A 20,175-nucleotide genomic window follows, 5' to 3' on the forward strand; every position below is an offset into this window, starting at 1 on the left:
ACCATATCTTGATCCCCACGCCCAATCCACTTCCTGCACACAGACACACTCGCACACACAAAAGGTAGTAAAAAATGAGCTTCATAATAAAACTCGTGTAACTTTTCCAGGAAAGTCATCATCACAAGGGGTGGTTGGCTGGCGGTGTCGAAAGTCAAGCGCAGGAAAAACCAGCAAAAGTGAGTGAACCAAGCGCGGAATGAAAAGCTTCTAACCCCTTGGAGGTGGCTTTCAGTGCAACCTGTGGGGGTGGTGGTTCGAGAAGAAAAAAAGTGAGACTACCTTTATCTACCTGGTTGAGCTGGGGAGGTTTCTTTTTTGTGCATGTCGAAAATTGGAAATCATCCTTCCCCCCGAGTGAAAGTGAGAGGCAGGTCGGCGCTGCTGCCCGCCAAGACAGGAAAAATAACCTCCTCCGCCGGCTGAACAAATGGACTGTCATGAATTATGAAAATGATTTAACGCTGGAGCCAAGCATCAGCAGCCCGAGTAGCAGCACGCGATGGATGGGGAAAACCGTATCATTCTCAACGTTGGAGGCATCAGGTGAGTCTTTTTTTTTTCTTCATTCCTGTGCAGGACATGATGATCCTCTTACACTGATTTAGCAAACTGACCACAAGGAGGAAGAGAGCTCATCAAAAAGCTTGTTTTAGCTTATTTTTAATTGCAAACATTTTTAATTTAAGAATTTATCAAAAAAACTTGAAAAAACTAGAAAAAATTGTTTGTCTAAATTCAGATTCCAAAATGTCCAAAATGTGCTTAAAGTTAAACTTTTATCGGTGTCCTCCTGAGTAGACTTCAACCGTATATTGCTGTTTGTTTTTGTAAATGACACCCGGAAGTATGAAATACACTTCTGGTTTTTGTTTTTCGCTCCATGAAAAGCAATGACCAAACTTCCCCTCCCCCACCTCCCATCTAAGTCCAGTTTCCCAGCAGTTAGAGAAAACTGTACTTTATCATTTGGGTGACCATCTCAGGATGAAGCGCACGTTTTTCCGTATATTTTTCATTAGTCACCTGTTGCGGAGTTGGACACTCCGTCAGGCTCACTCATGCCGGAAGAAGGAAGCCTGATAACGGTGAGACATTTTGTAACGAATTTGTCTTGTTGGATGTGCTGTGGGTGGGAGAGAAAAAAAAATCACGGAGTCATCCCGACTAAAGTCGGGACTATCTCGGTGAGTAATGGGAAAAAGTTTGCGGTTTAACTTGGGTAATTTTGACTTATCTTTTTATCATCGTATTTTTATGATATTTGCAGCTGTCATGATTTGAACAGAGGCATTTTAGTACCCGGGCATACGGTAATAACAAAATTCATGCCATTTCAATAACAAATACTGTTAAAATAACAAGAAGTGTTATGGAATATTCTTGAAAAATCCATTTTGGCATAAGATTGTGGTTTGGTTGAGCGTTTTAGCAGAATACATTACTGTGAATACAAAGATACGAGTTGTTCCTTTTAATTCCGCTATATATTTTTAATATCTTGACAGATACGTATTTCGTCTACTACTTGCAGACTTCATCAGTGTTCTGGTCGAGAACAGAACACTGATGAAGTCTGCAAGTAGTAGACGAAATACGTATCTGTCAAGATATTAAAAATATATAGCGGAATTAAAAGGAACAACTCGTCTCTTTGTATTGGCATAAGAGTTTAAAAACAGTTTATGTTAGCATAACAAAATTTGTTATTGGTCTGATATTGGTTGAAAGCCAAAACAACTTTGGAATAACATGTTTTGTTATGGAAAAATACCTTCAACTGTTATTGGGATGATCGGATTAGTTGTTAAAATAACAAAAAATAATAACAAAGATTTGTTTGAAGAATAAATAAAAGTGTTATTAGTCTGTTATTACAAAAACAATACAATAACAAAAATTTCATAACGGCGAATAACAAATCTTGTTATAAATAACATAAAATGTTATTGGCCTAGTATTTTCAAATATCAAAAAATGTTATTCCAAAGTTATTTCCGTCTGCTCGGGTAAGAATTTGTTTTTGAACAAATTTGTCTCTTTTATCAAAAATCTACATCAGAATGTTGCGTGCGGTGGCAAAATACAATTTATTCAATATTTGTTGTATTTATTCATTTCAACATAGAATTTTAGGCGGTGATGAAATGTTAAGAAAATGCATTTGATTATTTACAATTTAAATTTGGACTAATATGGGGTCGTGGAGCTCAAATTTTATGTGAGAAAATAAAAAAACACAAAAAAATTTCAAATAATCGAGTCTAGACTGTAGTTTTAGATACAAGGGCTGAAAAGTTAAAAATGAATATGAAATGGGTGCAGAAAAGTTGAAATTTTCAACACTCGTATCGAAAATTAATACCTTTCAAACTTATTATGATTTGAATGGAGAACAGACAAAACAAGGGTGTTTGAAAAATCGTTGCTAAAATTGATTTTTTAAGCACTCGTCGTTTGTATCAAACTCGGTATACCTCATTGGGTGAACGTACAATTCATGCATGCATGATTTTCTCTTTTCAACGTGTTGCAAAATATGCAATTATAGTGTTATTTATACTTTTTTTTTTCTTTGACAAACGCAGAAGTCAAATAAGAACAATATTTCAAATTTCAGAAATTAAATTCGTAATTTAAAAAAAAATCGCACTGTGTTCTTGAAACTCAGAATTTATAAAGAGCATGGAAAAGCCAGATTCGAAAAATAAAAAATAAAAAAATTGCATTGTATTCTTAACAATTAACTGTTTTAGATTTTCATGAACCCCACATTTTTTTTTGGGCGTTCTAGACTAATTTTCATGTTTGGTTAGTTAAATGTGGACACTTTTCAACAAGGGTTTCCAATTTGGCCTCAGAATGGCAAATGATTATTAGTTAATCTTATTTTAATCTGTCATACGATAATTCATCAATTATTTGGTAATTAATGGTTATTAGAGTAATTAAATGTAATTGATGAAAAAAAAGTAATGATTGAGTAATAAAAGTAATTAGAAATTATAAAATTTTAACTTGGTAAATGAACTAATTTAATTTAAAAAAAAGTAACATAAAAAGATTAAAAAAACTGGTGCTTAATGGAACTTATCCATCAAAAATCTCTATAAAAACTTTGATACAATGTTGACAAGAAATTGATGTGCGTGATCTACTCTTCTTGATGTTGAGAAAAGAAAGATAAAGATTGCATTAATTCCAATGGCATTGTTTAACAATTAAGTGGTTCAATCTCCAAAAAGCCGCTGGAAATATTATTCAAAATGTAAGTCATTATATTTCAAAATGAGGGGAAAATCAAAGCGCTTCAAAAAATTTCAAGAAAAGAAGGAAAATCAATTGAAATTAATTCGAAAATCATCTTTTACGTTGTATTTAATTTTTAATATATTTGGCCTCATTTAAAAAAAAAAATATTTGTTGTTTCTTAGACAAATTTTCAATCTTAAAAATTAAACTTTTCGAAATTTTGCTACGATTCGAATAAAATTTTATCATTTTTACAACTATCCATAGTCTCTTTAAACGCACTCTTTATAATAACTCCTCTATTTTTTTTAATCGGCTTTTATGCAGAAGCTGAAGTTAAAACTTTATTTTGTTTTATTCACTTAATAAATTTCAATATTTTTTCATTTATTTTATAAATTGTTTGGAATTAGTTTTGATTGGATTTGATAAAAACAAAATATTGTCAAACAAAATTTATAAAATAACCTTTAGATGCAGACTCAAATTTGGAATCGAAAATGAACTAACAATTTTACGAGCTACAAATAATCTTTTTTAAAGTTCATGTGTTGCTCGAAAAAAACACAGAGAGTAATTTTTTGTCAAAGGTCTTCAAAACTGCAATAAAATTTAACACATCGAGCATGAAAGTACCAGTTAAAAAATATTTTCAATTTGTGAAAAATCGTTGTACAGTATCGTTTTAAGTTTTTTTTTTTGCAAAATGGATAGCAAATTTTTCTTCTGGATGAAGCTTTTTTTATATATTTTTTAAATATTCCGTTTTGGGCCATTGAAAGAAATACTTGAATTTAAATATTTTTTTATAGGGCTAACTAATTTAATAATTATAGTAATCAATCATTTTACCCAGTAATTTGAGTAATTGATTGGAGGACTGGCAAGTAATAAATCCTTATGAAAACCTTATCATTTAAAATTTGTTAAGAAAAAGAAAAAAACAATGCAGCTTACTTTTAAAACTACCAACATTTTGGTTAGCAAGTCAAATATTTTAAAATTTGTCATTTTCACGTTACTTGTTTCTTATTTAATGAACTCTCCAATTTTGGTTTAATTTTTTTTCATCATGTTTTACAAAAAGAAAAAAAAAAAAAAAAAAAAAGAAATGCACAGGGAAAAGTGAATTTCTGAAGTGGAGTGCGGTTCGTTTTCCTAGTGCGCGCGTTTTAAATGGTGTTTTTCTATGGATTTCATCCGGAAGATTTGATAGAACGGCCCGGGAGTGTCCCTGAAATTGAAGGTCGATCGGTTTCTCGTCGGCTTTTGACCCAAAGCGGTGTAAAATCCGGATTTTCCTCGGTTATTGTGGTTTTTTTTTCTCATTCTCGGAAGCAGTTTTGTTTCAAGCTTGCTGTGCTAGTGAGTTTGTGGGAGTGCATTGGATTGGCCGACCTATCGGATTGTTTCCATGGAAGTTGCCACATGATTGTCCTGCCCCATTTAGAAGGGGTCCAGGTTTCCCCAGTCTTGGCCGGGTGCTTTGGAGTCGTGGTCCATCAACGGTCCATCAACGACGGACGGAGCGAGGGGCCAGGAAAGCAGAATGCGTGTGTGAGTGTGTGAACGCATCGCTTTTGGCTGAGTCAAAGCAGTCGAAGCAGGCTTTGCCTGAAGTGTGAGTGTATTGGTAGTGGTTGATGAATCACAAGAGATGTTTTCTGCAGTTAATGTTTGACAGCTAAGGAAGAGTGGAATTTTTCGTAAGGGCGAAATCGGGTTATACAGATTTTAGAAGAAATCTGCAGACTTAACTACAGTGAAGTGAGAAGGAATTAAAAAAATCAGTCCGAAAATCTTAGCTAAAAATATGAATGCTAAATGTATGTCGCCGTAAAATGGGTGGTGCCATCCCGGGGGAGCAGGGTTAAACAGCAGCTACCTGTAATCTTCGATCGCTTTGAGCGACCAACCAGCCAGGCGCCGTGGAGGCGCTTATCAACTACTGTATGCCAAGGTGGATGCTGGATCTGGGTGAGAGCGTTCTTATTATATAAATGCATTTGTTTTTATATTTTTTTACCGCGTAAAATCTACAAAATCGGTCGCTAAATCCAAATCATATCTTATTGAAATTAATCGTTAAGGGTCATTATTTAATAATTTAGTTACGCGTTCTTGATCATTTTGCTGTCGTTTCGTTAGTTTGTCAACTGTACCAGTAGATTGATACAATCCAAATAATGTGTTAAATTTTTATGGTGAAAACATTATTTTCTTTTCGTTTATATTCGTTGATTGTAATAATTTATTCTATCAGGCAGTTTTAATATTAACTCGTCAAACTATCGATTTTATGAAGATTAAAGCGTCTTTTATTTACTATTTTTGAAATTTGCTCGCGTTATCTAAATTGTACAAACAGTAAAAATATACTGATAAGTCCAGCCCATAGCACTACTGCTCGGTTGGCACGCGTTCGATTAAAAACTTTTAAAATAATCAATTATTTATCTTTCCGCAGCCGGCTGCCTAAGATTTAAAATTTTCAACCGATAAACAAAATGCTCATGGTCACATCACTGCCACTCGTGAATCCTGACCTCATACCCATCTACTAACCCCTCAAAACTCATGTGATACTTTGTCGGAGAAGCAGTCGATTGGGCGGTCTCTATCACTCAAGTATCGGACTAACATTCCCATCCACTTCCCCGTGACTCTACCACTGGTCGTGGCCGGCGCCGGTATTGATCAGCATGATAGGGGCCTTTGAGAAGTTGCGAAGCGAGGAAAGATAGCGCCCACTCATCTTCCACGGCTCGTGGATGTAACTTCTGGAGGTCCTGGTCAATAACGGAGTAGCAACTGCGGGTGGGCACCTATGCTTATGCTTATGCTTATGTTTTACAAAAAGAAATGCAATACATTTTTTTTGTGTTTCGATGACTATTTAAAAAAATAAATCTTGAAGGTTCGATGCCACTCAATTCCAAAAAAAAGAAGAAAATTAAAGCTTGGTTAGATTTTATTTTAATAACTATCCTTTTTAACAATTAACAAGACAAATTTGAAGTTTAAATAAATTTATCGGATTTCTTGTAAAGTTTGAAAAAAAAAACATTTTTTGATGGTTTCTATCTTTCTATAAGTTTTATAGACTATCCAGATTTTTTTGTCAAGAACTTGCACATTTTGCTGACATTAGTACCTTAATGTTATGTGTTGGCAGAAAAAGTTTGGGAGCAACTGGATCAGACTGTTTGCTTCTTTATTTAAGATTGCAAAAATATTATTAGCACAGGTGTTTTTCATGAGGCATTCAGTCTTAGTGGCCTCGTTGAATGAAATTTTCTGATTAGTGTAGACTCGTTCATTTTGATCCTTTAAATTATGATGATTGATACACTATTTTGGAAAACATATTTGTTCAGCACTTAAATATAAAAGATTCCAACTCGACAATTTCTAAACTGTACTAAATAAAATAGTGCTTAAGTTTACCATACATGTTATAAAAAAATGTTTCGCACTCTCAGCATCAATTTTTTTTTTTTGACAATATTTAATCACCTGTTTGATTGACGAGGTAAAAAAATGTCTTAATTTTAAGTTTTATGCCAACTTCGCGACAAGAAAAAACGAAAATTTTTACCAAGATATTAAAATTGCTTTTTTTGAAATTAAATATGTCTTTATTGAACTTTCTTATAATAATTACATTTCATTTACATTCTAAGTGGTATGGCCTAATGCTCTTCATCTTTGTTATATTTTTCGTTTTCTTATTAACTGTTCACATTCATTTATTTACTTCAAATTGTTTTACATTTTTGCATTGAATCGAATACATTTGGGTAAAAAAGAAAAAAAAATCACTTTAATAACTAATCCTAACTTAAAACTAAAAAAGCAAATTCATTGAAATATTCAAAATCATTAGAACGAGTAAACTACGAACTGTATTTTAAGATAAATCCTCCAAGCGTTCTTACTTGTTCCGCACGAGTTTTGCAACCACGCAGTGTTGTTGTCATCTCGATGAAAATGTTCATAAGTTCTTGTGGTGAAAACAGGTCACTACTGCCTTCATCCGTTGATGCTGGTTGGTTTTCCCTCGGTTGCTGACTGAAGCCTGGAGGTGTTGTATTCTCTGCAACTTTTTGCCGCTGATTCAACGGCAAAGGCTGCAGATTTGGAACCACTCGAACAGATCCCGCTCCAGGTGACGCCAAAGCAGGAAAATCCACGTCCGTGAAAGTTGGTGGTGTTTTGCGACGATTTGGTTGATGCCTCGTCGTCGCTTGCTGCCGAATTTTTACAAACTCAGCTCGTTTTGGGCAGCTTCGATTCTTGGTCGAATGGTCGCCGCCGCAATTGAAGCATTTCGCTTCGATGTTCTCGTTGATTGTGTTGCAAGCTTGAGTTTTGTGCTCACCTCCGCAGGTTGCACAACGACTCTTGATGAAACAGTTCCTTCCACCATGTCCAAACTGCAAACAGTTCGAACACTGCGTCACGTCACGGTGCACTGGACGATAACGTTCCCAAGTCACGATGATGTTGAAAATTGCCCGAACTGCTTTCAGCTCAGACGGCGTTGTCGATCCTTTCTCGAGATGAACCAGGTACAGTTGATCACGATACTTGATGTCCTTGTTGTGTCTCGTCATCTTGAAGACTTCGATCACGTTCAACTTCAGAGTTTTGAGCTCTTCTTTCAGCACACTCACATCCATGTCGTACAGGCCTCGGAGGACCTGTTTCATGGGGCGTTTACCTGGATCGTCATGGCTGTAGTATTCAATCTTTGTGTTGTTCAGGAAATCCCGAACGTAGTTGTAATCCTTTCTGGTAGGTAGCAGAATTTTGAGTCCATCAGCACACAAGCGAATGGAAGCTCGTAAAGCACCAGATTTGATAAACCCGGTCAGCCACTGTGAATACAAAGAGACGAGTTGTTCCTTTTAATTCCGCTATATATTTTAATATCTTGACAGATACGTATTTCGTCTACTACTTGCAGACTTCATCAGTGTTCTGTTCTCGACTGAAGGTTCATCGCTGGAGTATCCATATTTGTAGTTACTGTAGGTACTACCTCCTCGTTCTTCTTTTGTGCCTGTATAGGTAACAGCTTAAACAGCCACGTTGAGCCGTTACCTGAATCCTTGTTGAGTAAACGTTTGTTGCCTGCCTTGAAGATTTCCAAACTTTCAGCGACAGCCAGCTTCGATGGGTTAGTGATGTGTCTTAAGATGACCGCGTCGCTAGCTGTGATGTTATGTTTTTCCTCGATGATGTGTTCGGTTACTGCTGACTTGAAATGGGGGACAAAACCTTTCCGTTTTTCCTCCATGGCAATTTTGACATATGTGTGTATATGCTCATCCAACCTGGTTTGCAGCAATCTCTTAGTTTGTCCAATGTAGCTCATATCACAGTGGCCGCAGGATACCTCGTAGATGCCGGGTTTGCCTAAAGTCGGTATGGGGTCTTTCGTTGAACCTAAGATGGATTCCAACTGGCTGTTTCTACTGCTGAACACTAAATCGATGCCAAATTTAGCCAGTTTTTGTCGTAATGGGCGTGTTATCCTGTAGTCGAATTCTACTGCTGCTCTTCGCAGTGGCTCTGCTGATGGCGTAAGGGTTGTGAGTGAAGTTCTGTGCAGTTTTCTTTCCTTCTTATCGATGATTGCTTGGATAGTTGTTCTGCTGTAACCGTTGATTTCCGCTGTTTCAAATATGTACTCCAATTCTTTCTGTTTTCCTGCTTCGCTGAGGGGTAAAGTTGTCATCCTATGTATAAAATAATGATATGCTGCCATCTTATGTTGGAATGAATGGTTTGACGTGGCTGAGATTGTTCTTCTGGTGTTTGTTGGCTTCCTGTAGATCTCGAAAGAAAACGAAGATGGGCAACCTGGTTCTCTTAGGATCAGGATGTCTAAGAAAGGTAACTTTCCTTCGACTTCCATTTCGTAAGTGAACTTGATGCTCCTGCGTGCACTGTTTATGGTGTCCAGTACCGTTGTTAGTGAGTCCCTTTTGATGATGCAGAAGATGTCATCTACGTATCTCCACCAACGTTCTGGTAGTAGGTTTTGGTTTGTAGTTCGTGTTCCAAAGCTGCCATATAAACATCGCTCATGAACGGTGACAGTGGGTTACCCATCGATGCTCCCATCCTCTGTTGGTAGATGCAATCCCTGAACTGGAAGTAGCTCTGTTCCATGCATAATTTGACGAATGTTATATACTGGATCGTTTTTTGTCTCCATGGTTCTCCCTCGTATTGTGATTGCAGCCAATCCCGTAGAGTTCCTATTGCGGTAACGGCTCAACGTGGCTGTTTAAGCTGTTACCTATACAGGCACAAAAGAAGAACGAGGAGGTAGTACCTACAGTAACTACAAATATGGATACTCCAGCGATGAACCTTCAGTCGAGAACAGAACACTGATGAAGTCTGCAAGTAGTAGACGAAATACGTATCTGTCAAGATATTAAAATATATAGCGGAATTAAAAGGAACAACTCGTCTCTTTGTATTCACAGTAATGCATTCTGCTAAAACGCTCAACCAAACCACAACCGGTCAGCCACTTTCGCACCGAATCCGATGACGATGTTTTCACAAAAATGGGTGGCAACTTTTCCCGTCGTTCAAATTCTTCCTTCTCGCTCACGTCCACAGGAAGGGTAGCGAACTGGTTTCCAGACAATTTTTGAGCGTCCTTGCTCAAACTGCCTGGCTTTGCAGGTAGCGCTTCGGCATTCTTTAGCTTCTTCAAATCTGCCGATCCTGCTGGTGAGGACCGCCTCTTTTTCTTGCCGTGAGGCATTTTTTGCACTTTTTAGCACTTTTTTGGTTTGTGAGGGACGCACGTCTGACTCGCTTCTCTGCTGATCGCAGACTCAAAATTGCTTTTTGATTTCTTGCTCAAAAAGAAATTTACTTTTAAGCGACAAAATTTTTATTGGCAAAATTTTATAATTTTGTTCATGATTTAATTAATCATTCATTTTCTGTGTGCACCGCTTGACTTGGAAAAAGTATGGTTTATTTGATTGTTTAAAAATTGTTTACGCAGCTGGATTTGTTATTGATCATCTATTTCAAATGTGTACTATGTAAAATTTTAGAACAGTCAATCGTCTATTCTGGAAAGTTCGGAGAATATTTTCAATCAGTATAAAATGAATGATTTTTTGACGAGCTATCCAATCAACTCGGATCTTCCGAACCAACCACCACCATGGCCAAACTCTTCGTCGCGTTCTTCGCCCTCCTCGAGATTTCCTCCCTGACACAAGCAGCCATCACCAGCCAGGAGGTGAACCGAGTTCTCGTGGCTACCGGTTACCCCCAGATCGACGCCACTGTGTCCACAATCGTCACCAACGGCATCAACGGGATGACCACGAACCGTAACGAGGCCGCCATGTTCCTGGGGCAGGTCATCCACGAAAGTGGTGGTTTCAAGTATCGGGAGGAGATTGGTGGCGCGAGTCGGAACTACGCCCCGTACTATGGACGTGGGTATATCCAGTTGACGTGGGACTACAACTATCGGGCTGCTTCGCGGGATATCTTCGGTGATGAGCGTTTGATGCGCGATCCGGGAATGGTATCACGTGATTTGAACCTGTCGATGCGGGTGTCCACGTGGTTCTGGGTGAAGAATGTACGGCCGGCCGGTGGAGTCAGTCAGAACAACTTTGGGCTTACGACAAAGGCTATAAATGGAGCGCTTGAGAGTGGATCGAACAATCCGGTGGCCATTAGGAGGTATAACCTGTACAGGACGGCTGCTCAGGTTTTGGGGATTAGGAACGTCGCCATCAATCGATTCTAGGCGACGTATTTAAGTGATTTTTGCTGAGCTACTGTACCATGTAATTCAAAATAATATCAAGTTATAACTTTCTTATCTCTAGTTAAACATTTTATTTGTGTTTTAATCGTATTATAGCAGAGGAAGCCGGTTAGAATCTCGCCCAAATCTATAATACCTTGACAAACTGCAGCGTTTACTGACAAAATCCAATAGTTTCCAAGGCTACCCCGGAGTTTATGAGGGGGTTATTTGATGACACCACGAAAACTTACTTTTTCGAAAAAGTATACTATTAGAAGCTGCTTCTCAGCAATCAGCAGTCCGACCAACAATGTCATGGAAGGTAAATTGCAGAAAATTTTCTAAGCTCGTTAAAAAAAATTCAACTATTTTTCACTGCATATTTGATTTGATTTGATTCGATTGCAATTATATTGCTTGACAATAATTTAAATTAAATAAAAAACTGTTTTTTTTTTTACATTAAGTATTTTTCTGGTACAAGATTTCCCAAACTCTAGGAGAAAAAATGTCTGTTGTATTCACCTAAAGGATATATAAAAAAGAAACTAAAATAAAAAAAAAAAACTTATTTAGATTTAAGTGTTATCAAATTATTGATTTAAACGCAACAATTTAAAATTTCATAAAGGATTCATAAAAACACGCTTAGAAAACAGTCTGAAAAACTTTTTTTTCCTCTTAAAAAATGGGGTGACTAAAAAGAGTTGAAATATTTCAGAAAAAAAAAATAAGAGTACAAATTAAATATTTTTGGAATTGGTATGGAATCAAAGTGACTGTGGTAGAGAAGTGTTCAATTTACTAATAAAATGATCTTTTATTAATTTTGAGAATTTTTAAAATTTAGTTAACTTTAATTACGAAATTGTTGAATAATCGAAAATTTTAATCAAATAATAGAATATTTATTCGATATTCTCAAAATGTCATGATATTGTCAAGAAAATGATTTACCATAAGTTTCTATTTTCACGTGTTTTTGCAATTTTACTTGTTTTTGAAACGAAATAAGAAAAAAATACTACAGATTATAAGCATTCAAATGCTGAACTAGTTTCATATAAAATGTGTAAACATATGCTTCGTGCTTCGAATTCAGTCTAAAATGCAAAATAAAACGGTATTTTTGTAAAAAAATAGAATTTTAGATAAAATTCTATCTTTTAATTTAATCAACATAAAATTTGTGTTTATGCTTGGGTAATTCTCCGCCAACTCACACAGCAATTGCCCCGACCTCTCTTCACAAATCCGAGGTCCGTTTTTTATATCTCGTGACAGAGAGGCGGTACGACCCCTTTCATTTTTGAGCAAGCGAAAAAAGAGGTGTTTTCAATAATTTGCAGCCTTAAACGGTGATGACATAGAAAATTGTTGTCAAAGGGACTTTTATGTAAAATTAGACATCCCATTTGATGGCGTACTCAGAATTACGAAAAAAAATTGTTTTTTTTTCATCGAAAAAAACACGAAAAAAAAAAACGAAACGAAACTATTGGCACTACGCCCCCCGGGGCATGGCCTTCCTCTAACGTGGGATTTCTGCTCCAGCGCCTCTGACGAGACAGGAGAAACCGGGACCGACGTTTTACTTCACCATCCGATAGAAGCTCAGTGGATAAGGCGGGAATCGAACCCGCGTCTCATAGCATCATCGGGATCGGCAGCCGAAGCCGCTACCCCTGCGCCACGAGACCCCGAAAAAAACACTAATAAAGTTTTAAAAACTCTTCCATTTTCCGTTACCTGACTGTAAAATTTTTTGGAACATGTCATTTAAAGGGAAATTTAATGTACATTTCGAGTCTATATTGCTAGGGTCATTTTTTCATTTAGAACAATATTTTTCAGAGGAGTGCTATCGACTGGTGGATCAATTCTCAAATTTAGTTCTCGGCTTATCAGTCCCAGTAGCAAGTAAAACGAAATTTTGTTTTTTATGCCCGACGTTTCGATATATATAATATCATTTTCAAGGGTTCTACAAACAAGACATAATACATGATTTAATTAAAAACATACATGAATTACATAAAGCGAACAAACAAAAAAAAAAAAAATCTTACAAAAATGGTTCGTCTTTTGTCAGGTGGCTTTAGTAATACAGCAAAAACAGTCACATCCTGAGGGACAACTAGCATCAATCGGTGGTAATAGAACACTTTTGCACCGAAAAAGTTCTAAAAACACTTTCGCTGAATTCGTGTTCAACTATGGCGGAACAACGGTCAAATCTTATGCATTGGATTGGGATATCTGTATGGGGTATGGACAGTGGGTACTGTTTTGGGCAACAAACTATTGGGGGTTACTATTGACATTAGTGGAGGGTTGTTGTGTTTGTGTGTTATGTAGTAAATTACAGTTTTTAAGTGTGTGTAAGACCCCTGCATAGATCGAACTGAGTTTGTCCGTGTCAGACCGTTTGTTTACGGTCATCTCCGTGTTGACAATATGGCAAACCTCCAAGATCGGCAGCGCACGTACTCTCCGGTGTTGATCAACGATCTTGACCTCCTCCAGATTGAAACGGTGTTGCTGTTCCATGCAGTGTGTAATCAGAGCGGTCTTCTCTTTTAGCCGCTCCAATTCGTAGACGGCCAATTCCTGCTGATCAGCTTCGTCCGTCAAGGTGTCCAGCTTCGTAACGTCCGAGCGGTGTCCGCTCATCCGTGTCTTCAGGAAGTTCGATGTTAGTCCTACATAACTGGATTTGCTGTCCCGGCAGGGAATGCGGTAGATGACCTTTGACCGCATCTCTTTGGGGATAGCATCCTTGGTGTTACTGAAGACGGCCTTGACCGTGCGCTCATTCCTTGTGGCCAACGTGACTTGTGGAAAGTCATCCCGGAGCGTTTTTCTCAAACGGGACGTTAATTGATCCACAAATACCATAGGTTTATACACGGCAGGTGTTGTAGTTGGGGTGGTTGGGTGGGTTAGTGGCCTGGTGGGTGTGTTTCTTTGGTTTATGTATCGGTATCTGAGTGTAGCTGGATAGTGGTTGACCTTAAGGTGTGTCTCGATGACTTTGTCGATCTCTTCTCTCGTTAAATTCGTGCTGAATTCTCTCACCCTTCTGATGAAGTTGCTCACCATGTTCGTCTTCATGTGTAGTGGGTGGCTGGAGAAGAAGTCAATGAACCGTCCTGAGGCCATTGGCTTACAGTACCATTCAGTTTTTATGGTCTGGTCAGGCTGACGAACCAGAACCATGTCAAGAAATGGTAACCTTCGATCGTGTTCGACCTATTTTTATATATCGAAACGTCGGGCATAAAAAACAAAATTTCGTTTTACTTGCTACTGGGACTGATAAGCCGAGAACTAAATTTGACAATATTTTTCATTTTAAAATTTCGTGTTTTTTCTAACTTTGCAGGGTTGTATTTAAGAGTGTCATAATGTTCTACAAAGTTGTAGAGCAGACAAACACAAAGTTTTTTATATATAAACATCAGGGGTTTGGAATAAACAAACTCTAAAATGAATATTTATGTTCTAAATGAAAACATTACCCTTACCCCTTAGGACAAAGTTTCACGCAAATCGAAGAGGGGTCGGTGCAACTTTTTCCAATTTCGTGTGAATTGGCAGAGAATTGCCCGTTAAAAAAACTTTAGTTTTCTTCAGTTAGTTTAATTACAATGACAATTATTTTTTGCTTAACCCTTTACTGGGTAATTTTTTTTTTCGAAAATTTCTATTTTTGTCGTGTTTCAAGAGGTCATTTTGAGCAACTTTTGTTCTACGAAAAACTTCATTTCTCTTGTTTTATGCTTTTCTTGTTTCATTTTTAGTATTTTAATTTGCATTTATCTTGTTTAATTTATGTTTGTTTTTAGTAGTATTTTACCTTTTACCACCGAATATAATTACATTTTGACTATCTAATTTTTTCTTGTTTTTACAGTCAGTTCTTAAAATTTTTGCTTGTTTTTAACATCACCATTATGATTGAAATTGTAAAAAAAAATGCGTAGAGGCATAGTCTGGGACACTAAAAAATTACTGCATACTTCTTTTTACTTAAAATATAGGAAATAGTAGTTTATGCAATAAGTTGCAAAAATAGGATTTTTTCAGCACGAGTCGTACATTTATCCAACGAGGTTCACCGAGTTGGATAAATACGGAGAGTGCTGAAAAAATCAAGTTTTGCAACGAGTTCCATACAACTTTTTTTGCAATACCGAAAAACACCCATTGAGTGAAATTTTAAGTAAAATTTTCATGTATTTTGTCAATAAATCGTTTAAATCTAAAAAAATGTTGAAAAGTCTTGCTTTTCGAAACATGTGCTGAAAAGTTCTACTTTTCATCACCCATTTCAGTGCTGAAAAGTAGAACTTTTCAGCATTTATTTTGAAAAGTGTTGCTATTCGATTCTGTTATTTTTGGTACAGAAAAGTAGGCTTTTTCGTCGTTCAAGAATGACAGGAAAAGTAAGTAGTTTCACGACGGAATTGCAAAAAGTTAGTTTAAAACACAGCCAAAGTTGACTCCCAAAAAAATTTAAGAATTCTTCTTTCCAATGATTTTTAAAAATCAAATATTGGTTGGAAAATTTGATTTTTGGCGATTTTCAGATCGAAGCCCGTCTAAAGGCAGAGTTAGGTTGTAGAGGGTTAAATTCTTTAGCAGCAACCTTAAAAGTGGTACATTAAACGTCAAAGATAATATTTGCACATTATTAATCCGATTAAAACCTGAATATGTCCCCCGAAAATTGAAAACTATAATTTCCAACACTATTTTCAAAAACACCATCGAAAAACTTTTTTTCCAAAAATAACGCATAGACCTTGTGCAGCCTGAATTGAAATCGGTTGTGAAATCTGTGTATTTATTGGTAAGATTGAGATTTTAAACATGTTTTCATAAATGTTATAACAATAGGAAATTCAGCAAATAAAGAAGGATACATTCATTTATACTACGGATACGATGCAAAATATTGAAAAGGATAAATTAAAAAAAAAAAACAATTTGAATTCGTGTTATGCCTCTGTGGATGAAAAACAACATTTCGGAACAGATAGCTGCTTTGAACAGATCTAGGTTGTCAACAAGGAAGGTGAATTTCTGTTTATAAAATGATTTGCGTTTCATTTCCAGTTTCAATTGTGTCAAGTTTACATAACCCTTTCAGGCCCAACTTTAATAATTTCATCGTGAAAAAAATCTAGCAATCATTCAAGCATACATTATATGGCACCTTCAAAAGGATCGAGTCAAAGCATAAGATTTTGTAAATGAATGAAATTAAAAAACATGGCATTTGATTGAAATTATATAAATCCATTCTTAAAAGGTTTATCATTTTTTTTTGCAAACAGCTGAACAGATTCTGAAAAAAAAACATCGAAACACCAGCACAATGAACTTCGTTTTTCTCGCATCATCAAGCTGAGTGTTCCGTCGCTATAAATTGACAGATTTTTCGAACGATTCTGCAGTCAATTCGGATCTTCCGAACCAACAACCACCACCATGGTCAAGCTCTTCTTCGCGATCTCAGCCCTGCTGGCAGTGTCCTGCCTTAGCCAGGTGGCATCGGCCGTCACCAGCCAAGAGGTAAACCAAGTCCTCGCGGCAACCGGTTATCGAAAAGTCGACACCACCCTGGCCGGAGTCATCGCCAACGGCATCAACGGGATGACCTCGGACCGTAACGAGGTGGCCATGTTCCTGGCGCAGGTCATCTACGAAAGTGCTGGATTTCATTATCGGGAGGAAATTGGAGGGGCCAGCAAGAGTTACGCTCCGTACTATGGACGTGGATACATTCAGTTGACTTGGAAGTACAACTATCAGGCTGCTTCGCGGGATATCTTCAATGATGATCGACTGGTTCGGGATCCCGGAATGGTGTCACGTGATACTACCATGTCGATGAGAGCTTCCACGTGGTTCTGGGTTAAGAACGTTCGTCCGAAGGGTGGTGTTAGCAAAAACAACTTTGGACTAACGACCAGAGCTATCTGGGGCAATCCTGTCGGTGGTTCGAGCAATCCAGTGTCCATCAAGCGGTATGACTTGTACAAGAAGGCCGCCAAGGTTCTGGGAGTTACAAATGTTGGAATTAACAGTTTCTAAGAATGTTTACTTCTGAAAGTCATACAATAAAGCTTCTGCCACAGTAATCTTTGAAGAAGTCTTTAATGCCATCCAACCAAGTGCCACAACGCAAACCAACTCAATTTAACAAAGTTCCAAAGCAGCTTACTACGTAAGCTCGTGAAACGTTCTGTTTTATTGCTCCAGTACACACACACACACACACACACACACACACACACACACACACACACACACACACACACACACACACACACACACACACACTCCTCGTTACAAGACAAGACAAGAAGTCTCCAATTGCCGTCCATTGAGGCGTTTGTATCGTCATTTCGCCGCACACTCAGCAACGCCATCTGTCTTCTTAGTCCGGTAATTGTCACTGCTGCTGCAACGACTGCTGGCAACACTGCAACACTTTCCTCCAAAGAAGCTCCATTTCCGGCTGCAGCACAACCGTACTGCACACTTATCGGAGCGTACTAATTGCCCCTAATTACCTCCTCAATGTTTTCATCGTCGTCGTCGCCGACGTTGCTGTTGTCATCGACCTACCAAGAAGAGCCTTCCCTTTGAGAGAGGCAGATTATTTTACTTGACTCTGTATGTAAGAGGGGACCGTCAACCTTATCACGGGGTTCTTTGGCAGAGACACTCCGGTGTGACGACGAAGCTTCTGAAAGAGAGTCCTCAAGCTAATGAAATGTAGTGCTGATGGCCTGTGGGAAGAAGAAGAGCAGAAGTAAGACTTACCTGTTGGAGCACGTCGATAGATGAATTGCTGGCTGCCACACTCATCAGAGTTCTTTCAGGGCCTGCCTGAAAGACGGCGGTGACACGACCTGTCTGTCACAGGAGGGCGCAGAACCGAGTAGGTTCTAAAAGCTTTGCGAAGAAGCTTACAGAAGTTCGTGTCTGTCGTTTTCGTATTCATATTTATGGGAGACAGGCAGTGTTGCCAATACAATTTTTATGGTATAAAAATGTATTTCCATTCCTTAATTGAGTTTTAAAAATTCATATTTAAGCTTTACTGCCGAACTGCGCATAATTGCCATTTGGACATTTTACCAAATTTAAATCAACAACATTCAGTTAGAGAATAAACAGTAAGAGTTGTTTTTTTATTATTGAGATCATTTTGGTGAATGAAAAAAAAAACACATATAAAATTAATAAAAACATAAAAAAAATCATAAAACTGCAGTGATTCATACCTTTCTCATGAAATCACTTTCAAATGCTTTATATGTATTTTTATTTGCTTACAACTGAATGCTTGAAAAAAACAGCCTGGTTTTAAAATATTAGTTTACGTTTCAAAAAAAGTCCAAAGTCATGGATTTGATTTACAAAAGCTGAGCCGTAATTGATGAGATTATTCAAAACTCAACCTTTTACAAATAAGTTACACTAAATTTGAATTTGAATTTAACATAACAGTTTTGCAGTTGATAATAGAAAAAATAATAAAAAGTTTTCAAGATGATATTGATACTGAGAATAACTATTTTTTCACAAATATTAATTTTAAGAGATAATGTATCAGTAATCAGCAGTGGGAAAGTTTTGCAGCTTTTTTACCATATTTTTGGTGCGGTTTTTCATGATGAATATTTGAAATATTTGAAAAAAAAAAATAACCTCATAAACTGTCTACGATTTTTGGAAATTACATCATGTCTTCAATGGCATATTCAATTAAATAATTGAACATTAATTTGAAAATCTGATTGTGTCATTTGTTCGACATTTTTTTAAATCTTTTTTTTAATGCATAAATTGCAAAACATTTTTATTGGTTCTCTAGAACATGTGAAAAATCAAAATATGTAGAAACTTATTTTGGGAAATGTAATTTTAGTCAAACAAAGTGAAATTAAAAAAATCCTTATCACCACCATTGTCAGAGTTTTACAAAAACTAAAAAAAAATCGGCATTGTTAAAAATTCATCCATCAATTAAATTTTAATTCAAAATCTTCATGCTCTTAGGGACTGCTCAGAAATTTTTTCTTCTTCAAGAATTAGACAAATTGTTCACTTGTTTATTGGAATTCTATTCAAAGTACACATTAAATAAAAAATCACTTTAAATTTCCGCAAAACTCTGAATATTAAAAAAAAGTACTGATTATTTGAATTTTCAGAAACATTGAACAAATCTTTACGTTTTCATTAATTGATCTTAGTTATTTAAAGTTTGGATGAAACTTTTTACATCGATTCCTTATGTCCAAATTATGCATCAATTGTTTTTCATACAAGTATTCATGCAAACATGGGAAATGTCAATACAATAGTGCTTATAAAACATCTTATCATGAGAAGGGATTTCCTGATCGATTTGGAATCTGCGACAATGTTCTGAGTTTGAATTAGGACTTTTCAAAAATCTATGAGTACACGAAAAAATCATTTTTTAATTGAACTTTAATAAAAAAAACACAAGTATAACAAACTTTACCTCCTTCAATTTTATGTATTTTAGCTATAGTACAAATTTGTATTTCAACAAAGTTAGGCCGCTGCAATTACTTTTATTTTTATCAAAAAACTTTTAAAAAAATTACAAAGACTGAAAACAGTTTTTAGTACAAAATTTTTTTTTTTTGTTAAATTACAAAGTACAATACCAAAATTTTTTGCACTTTCTATTTTCTATTGTAAATTTTTCAATATTTTGTGAACTCATAATTATTGAAAATAAGGAACGATGTAAATTGCATTTTAAAACATATTTTTTGCAATGCCGTCGTGAAACTACTTACTTTTCCTTTCATTCTTGAACGACAAAATAGCCTTATTCTCTGTACCAAAAAAATATTTTGTTTGTTTTTTTCAATATTTTGTGAACTCATAATTATTGAAAATAAGGAACGATGTAAATTGCATTTTAAAACATATTTTTTGCAATGCCGTCGTGAAACTACTTACTTTTCCTTTCATTCTTGAACGACAAAATAGCCTTATTCTCTGTACCAAAAAAATAACATAATCTTCAAAAAAAAAAAACTTTTTAAAATAAATGT

At 36.3% G+C, this 20,175-nt stretch overlaps 3 protein-coding genes across 3 annotated transcripts in view; all 3 read left to right on the top strand.

Moving 5' to 3' along the window:
- Positions 1-20,175, top strand: part of LOC119766616 (potassium voltage-gated channel protein Shaw-like) — a 174,846-nt gene that overhangs the window by 85,730 nt on the left and 68,941 nt on the right. Inside the window, exon 3 of the mRNA XM_038251566.1 lies at positions 111-546. Within this exon, the coding sequence (XP_038107494.1) occupies positions 503-546 (44 nt within the window). The 5' untranslated portion in view covers positions 111-502. The remainder of the gene's footprint in view (positions 1-110; positions 547-20,175) is intronic.
- LOC6054050 (chitinase 5) lies at positions 10,401-11,289 on the top strand. The gene has a single exon (XM_038251569.1). It carries the CDS (start codon positions 10,457-10,459, stop codon positions 11,054-11,056), a length of 600 nt encoding a protein of 199 aa, XP_038107497.1. The 5' UTR covers positions 10,401-10,456; the 3' UTR covers positions 11,057-11,289.
- Positions 16,522-17,209, top strand: LOC6053610 (endochitinase At2g43610). The gene has a single exon (XM_001869631.2). The coding sequence runs from the start codon at positions 16,556-16,558 to the stop codon at positions 17,159-17,161; it is 606 nt and encodes a 201-aa protein (XP_001869666.2). The 5' UTR covers positions 16,522-16,555; the 3' UTR covers positions 17,162-17,209.

This window comes from Culex quinquefasciatus, chromosome 2 (genome assembly GCF_015732765.1).
Source record: "Culex quinquefasciatus strain JHB chromosome 2, VPISU_Cqui_1.0_pri_paternal, whole genome shotgun sequence".
NCBI lineage: Eukaryota > Metazoa > Arthropoda > Insecta > Diptera > Culicidae > Culex > Culex quinquefasciatus.

What these genes read in the sequence shown, in the direction of transcription:
- LOC6053610 (XM_001869631.2), top strand. Translation starts at nt 16,556, where the DNA reads ATGGTCAAGCTCTTCTTCGCGATCTCAGCCCTGCTGGCAGTGTCCTGC.
- LOC6054050 (XM_038251569.1), top strand. Translation starts at nt 10,457, where the DNA reads ATGGCCAAACTCTTCGTCGCGTTCTTCGCCCTCCTCGAGATTTCCTCC.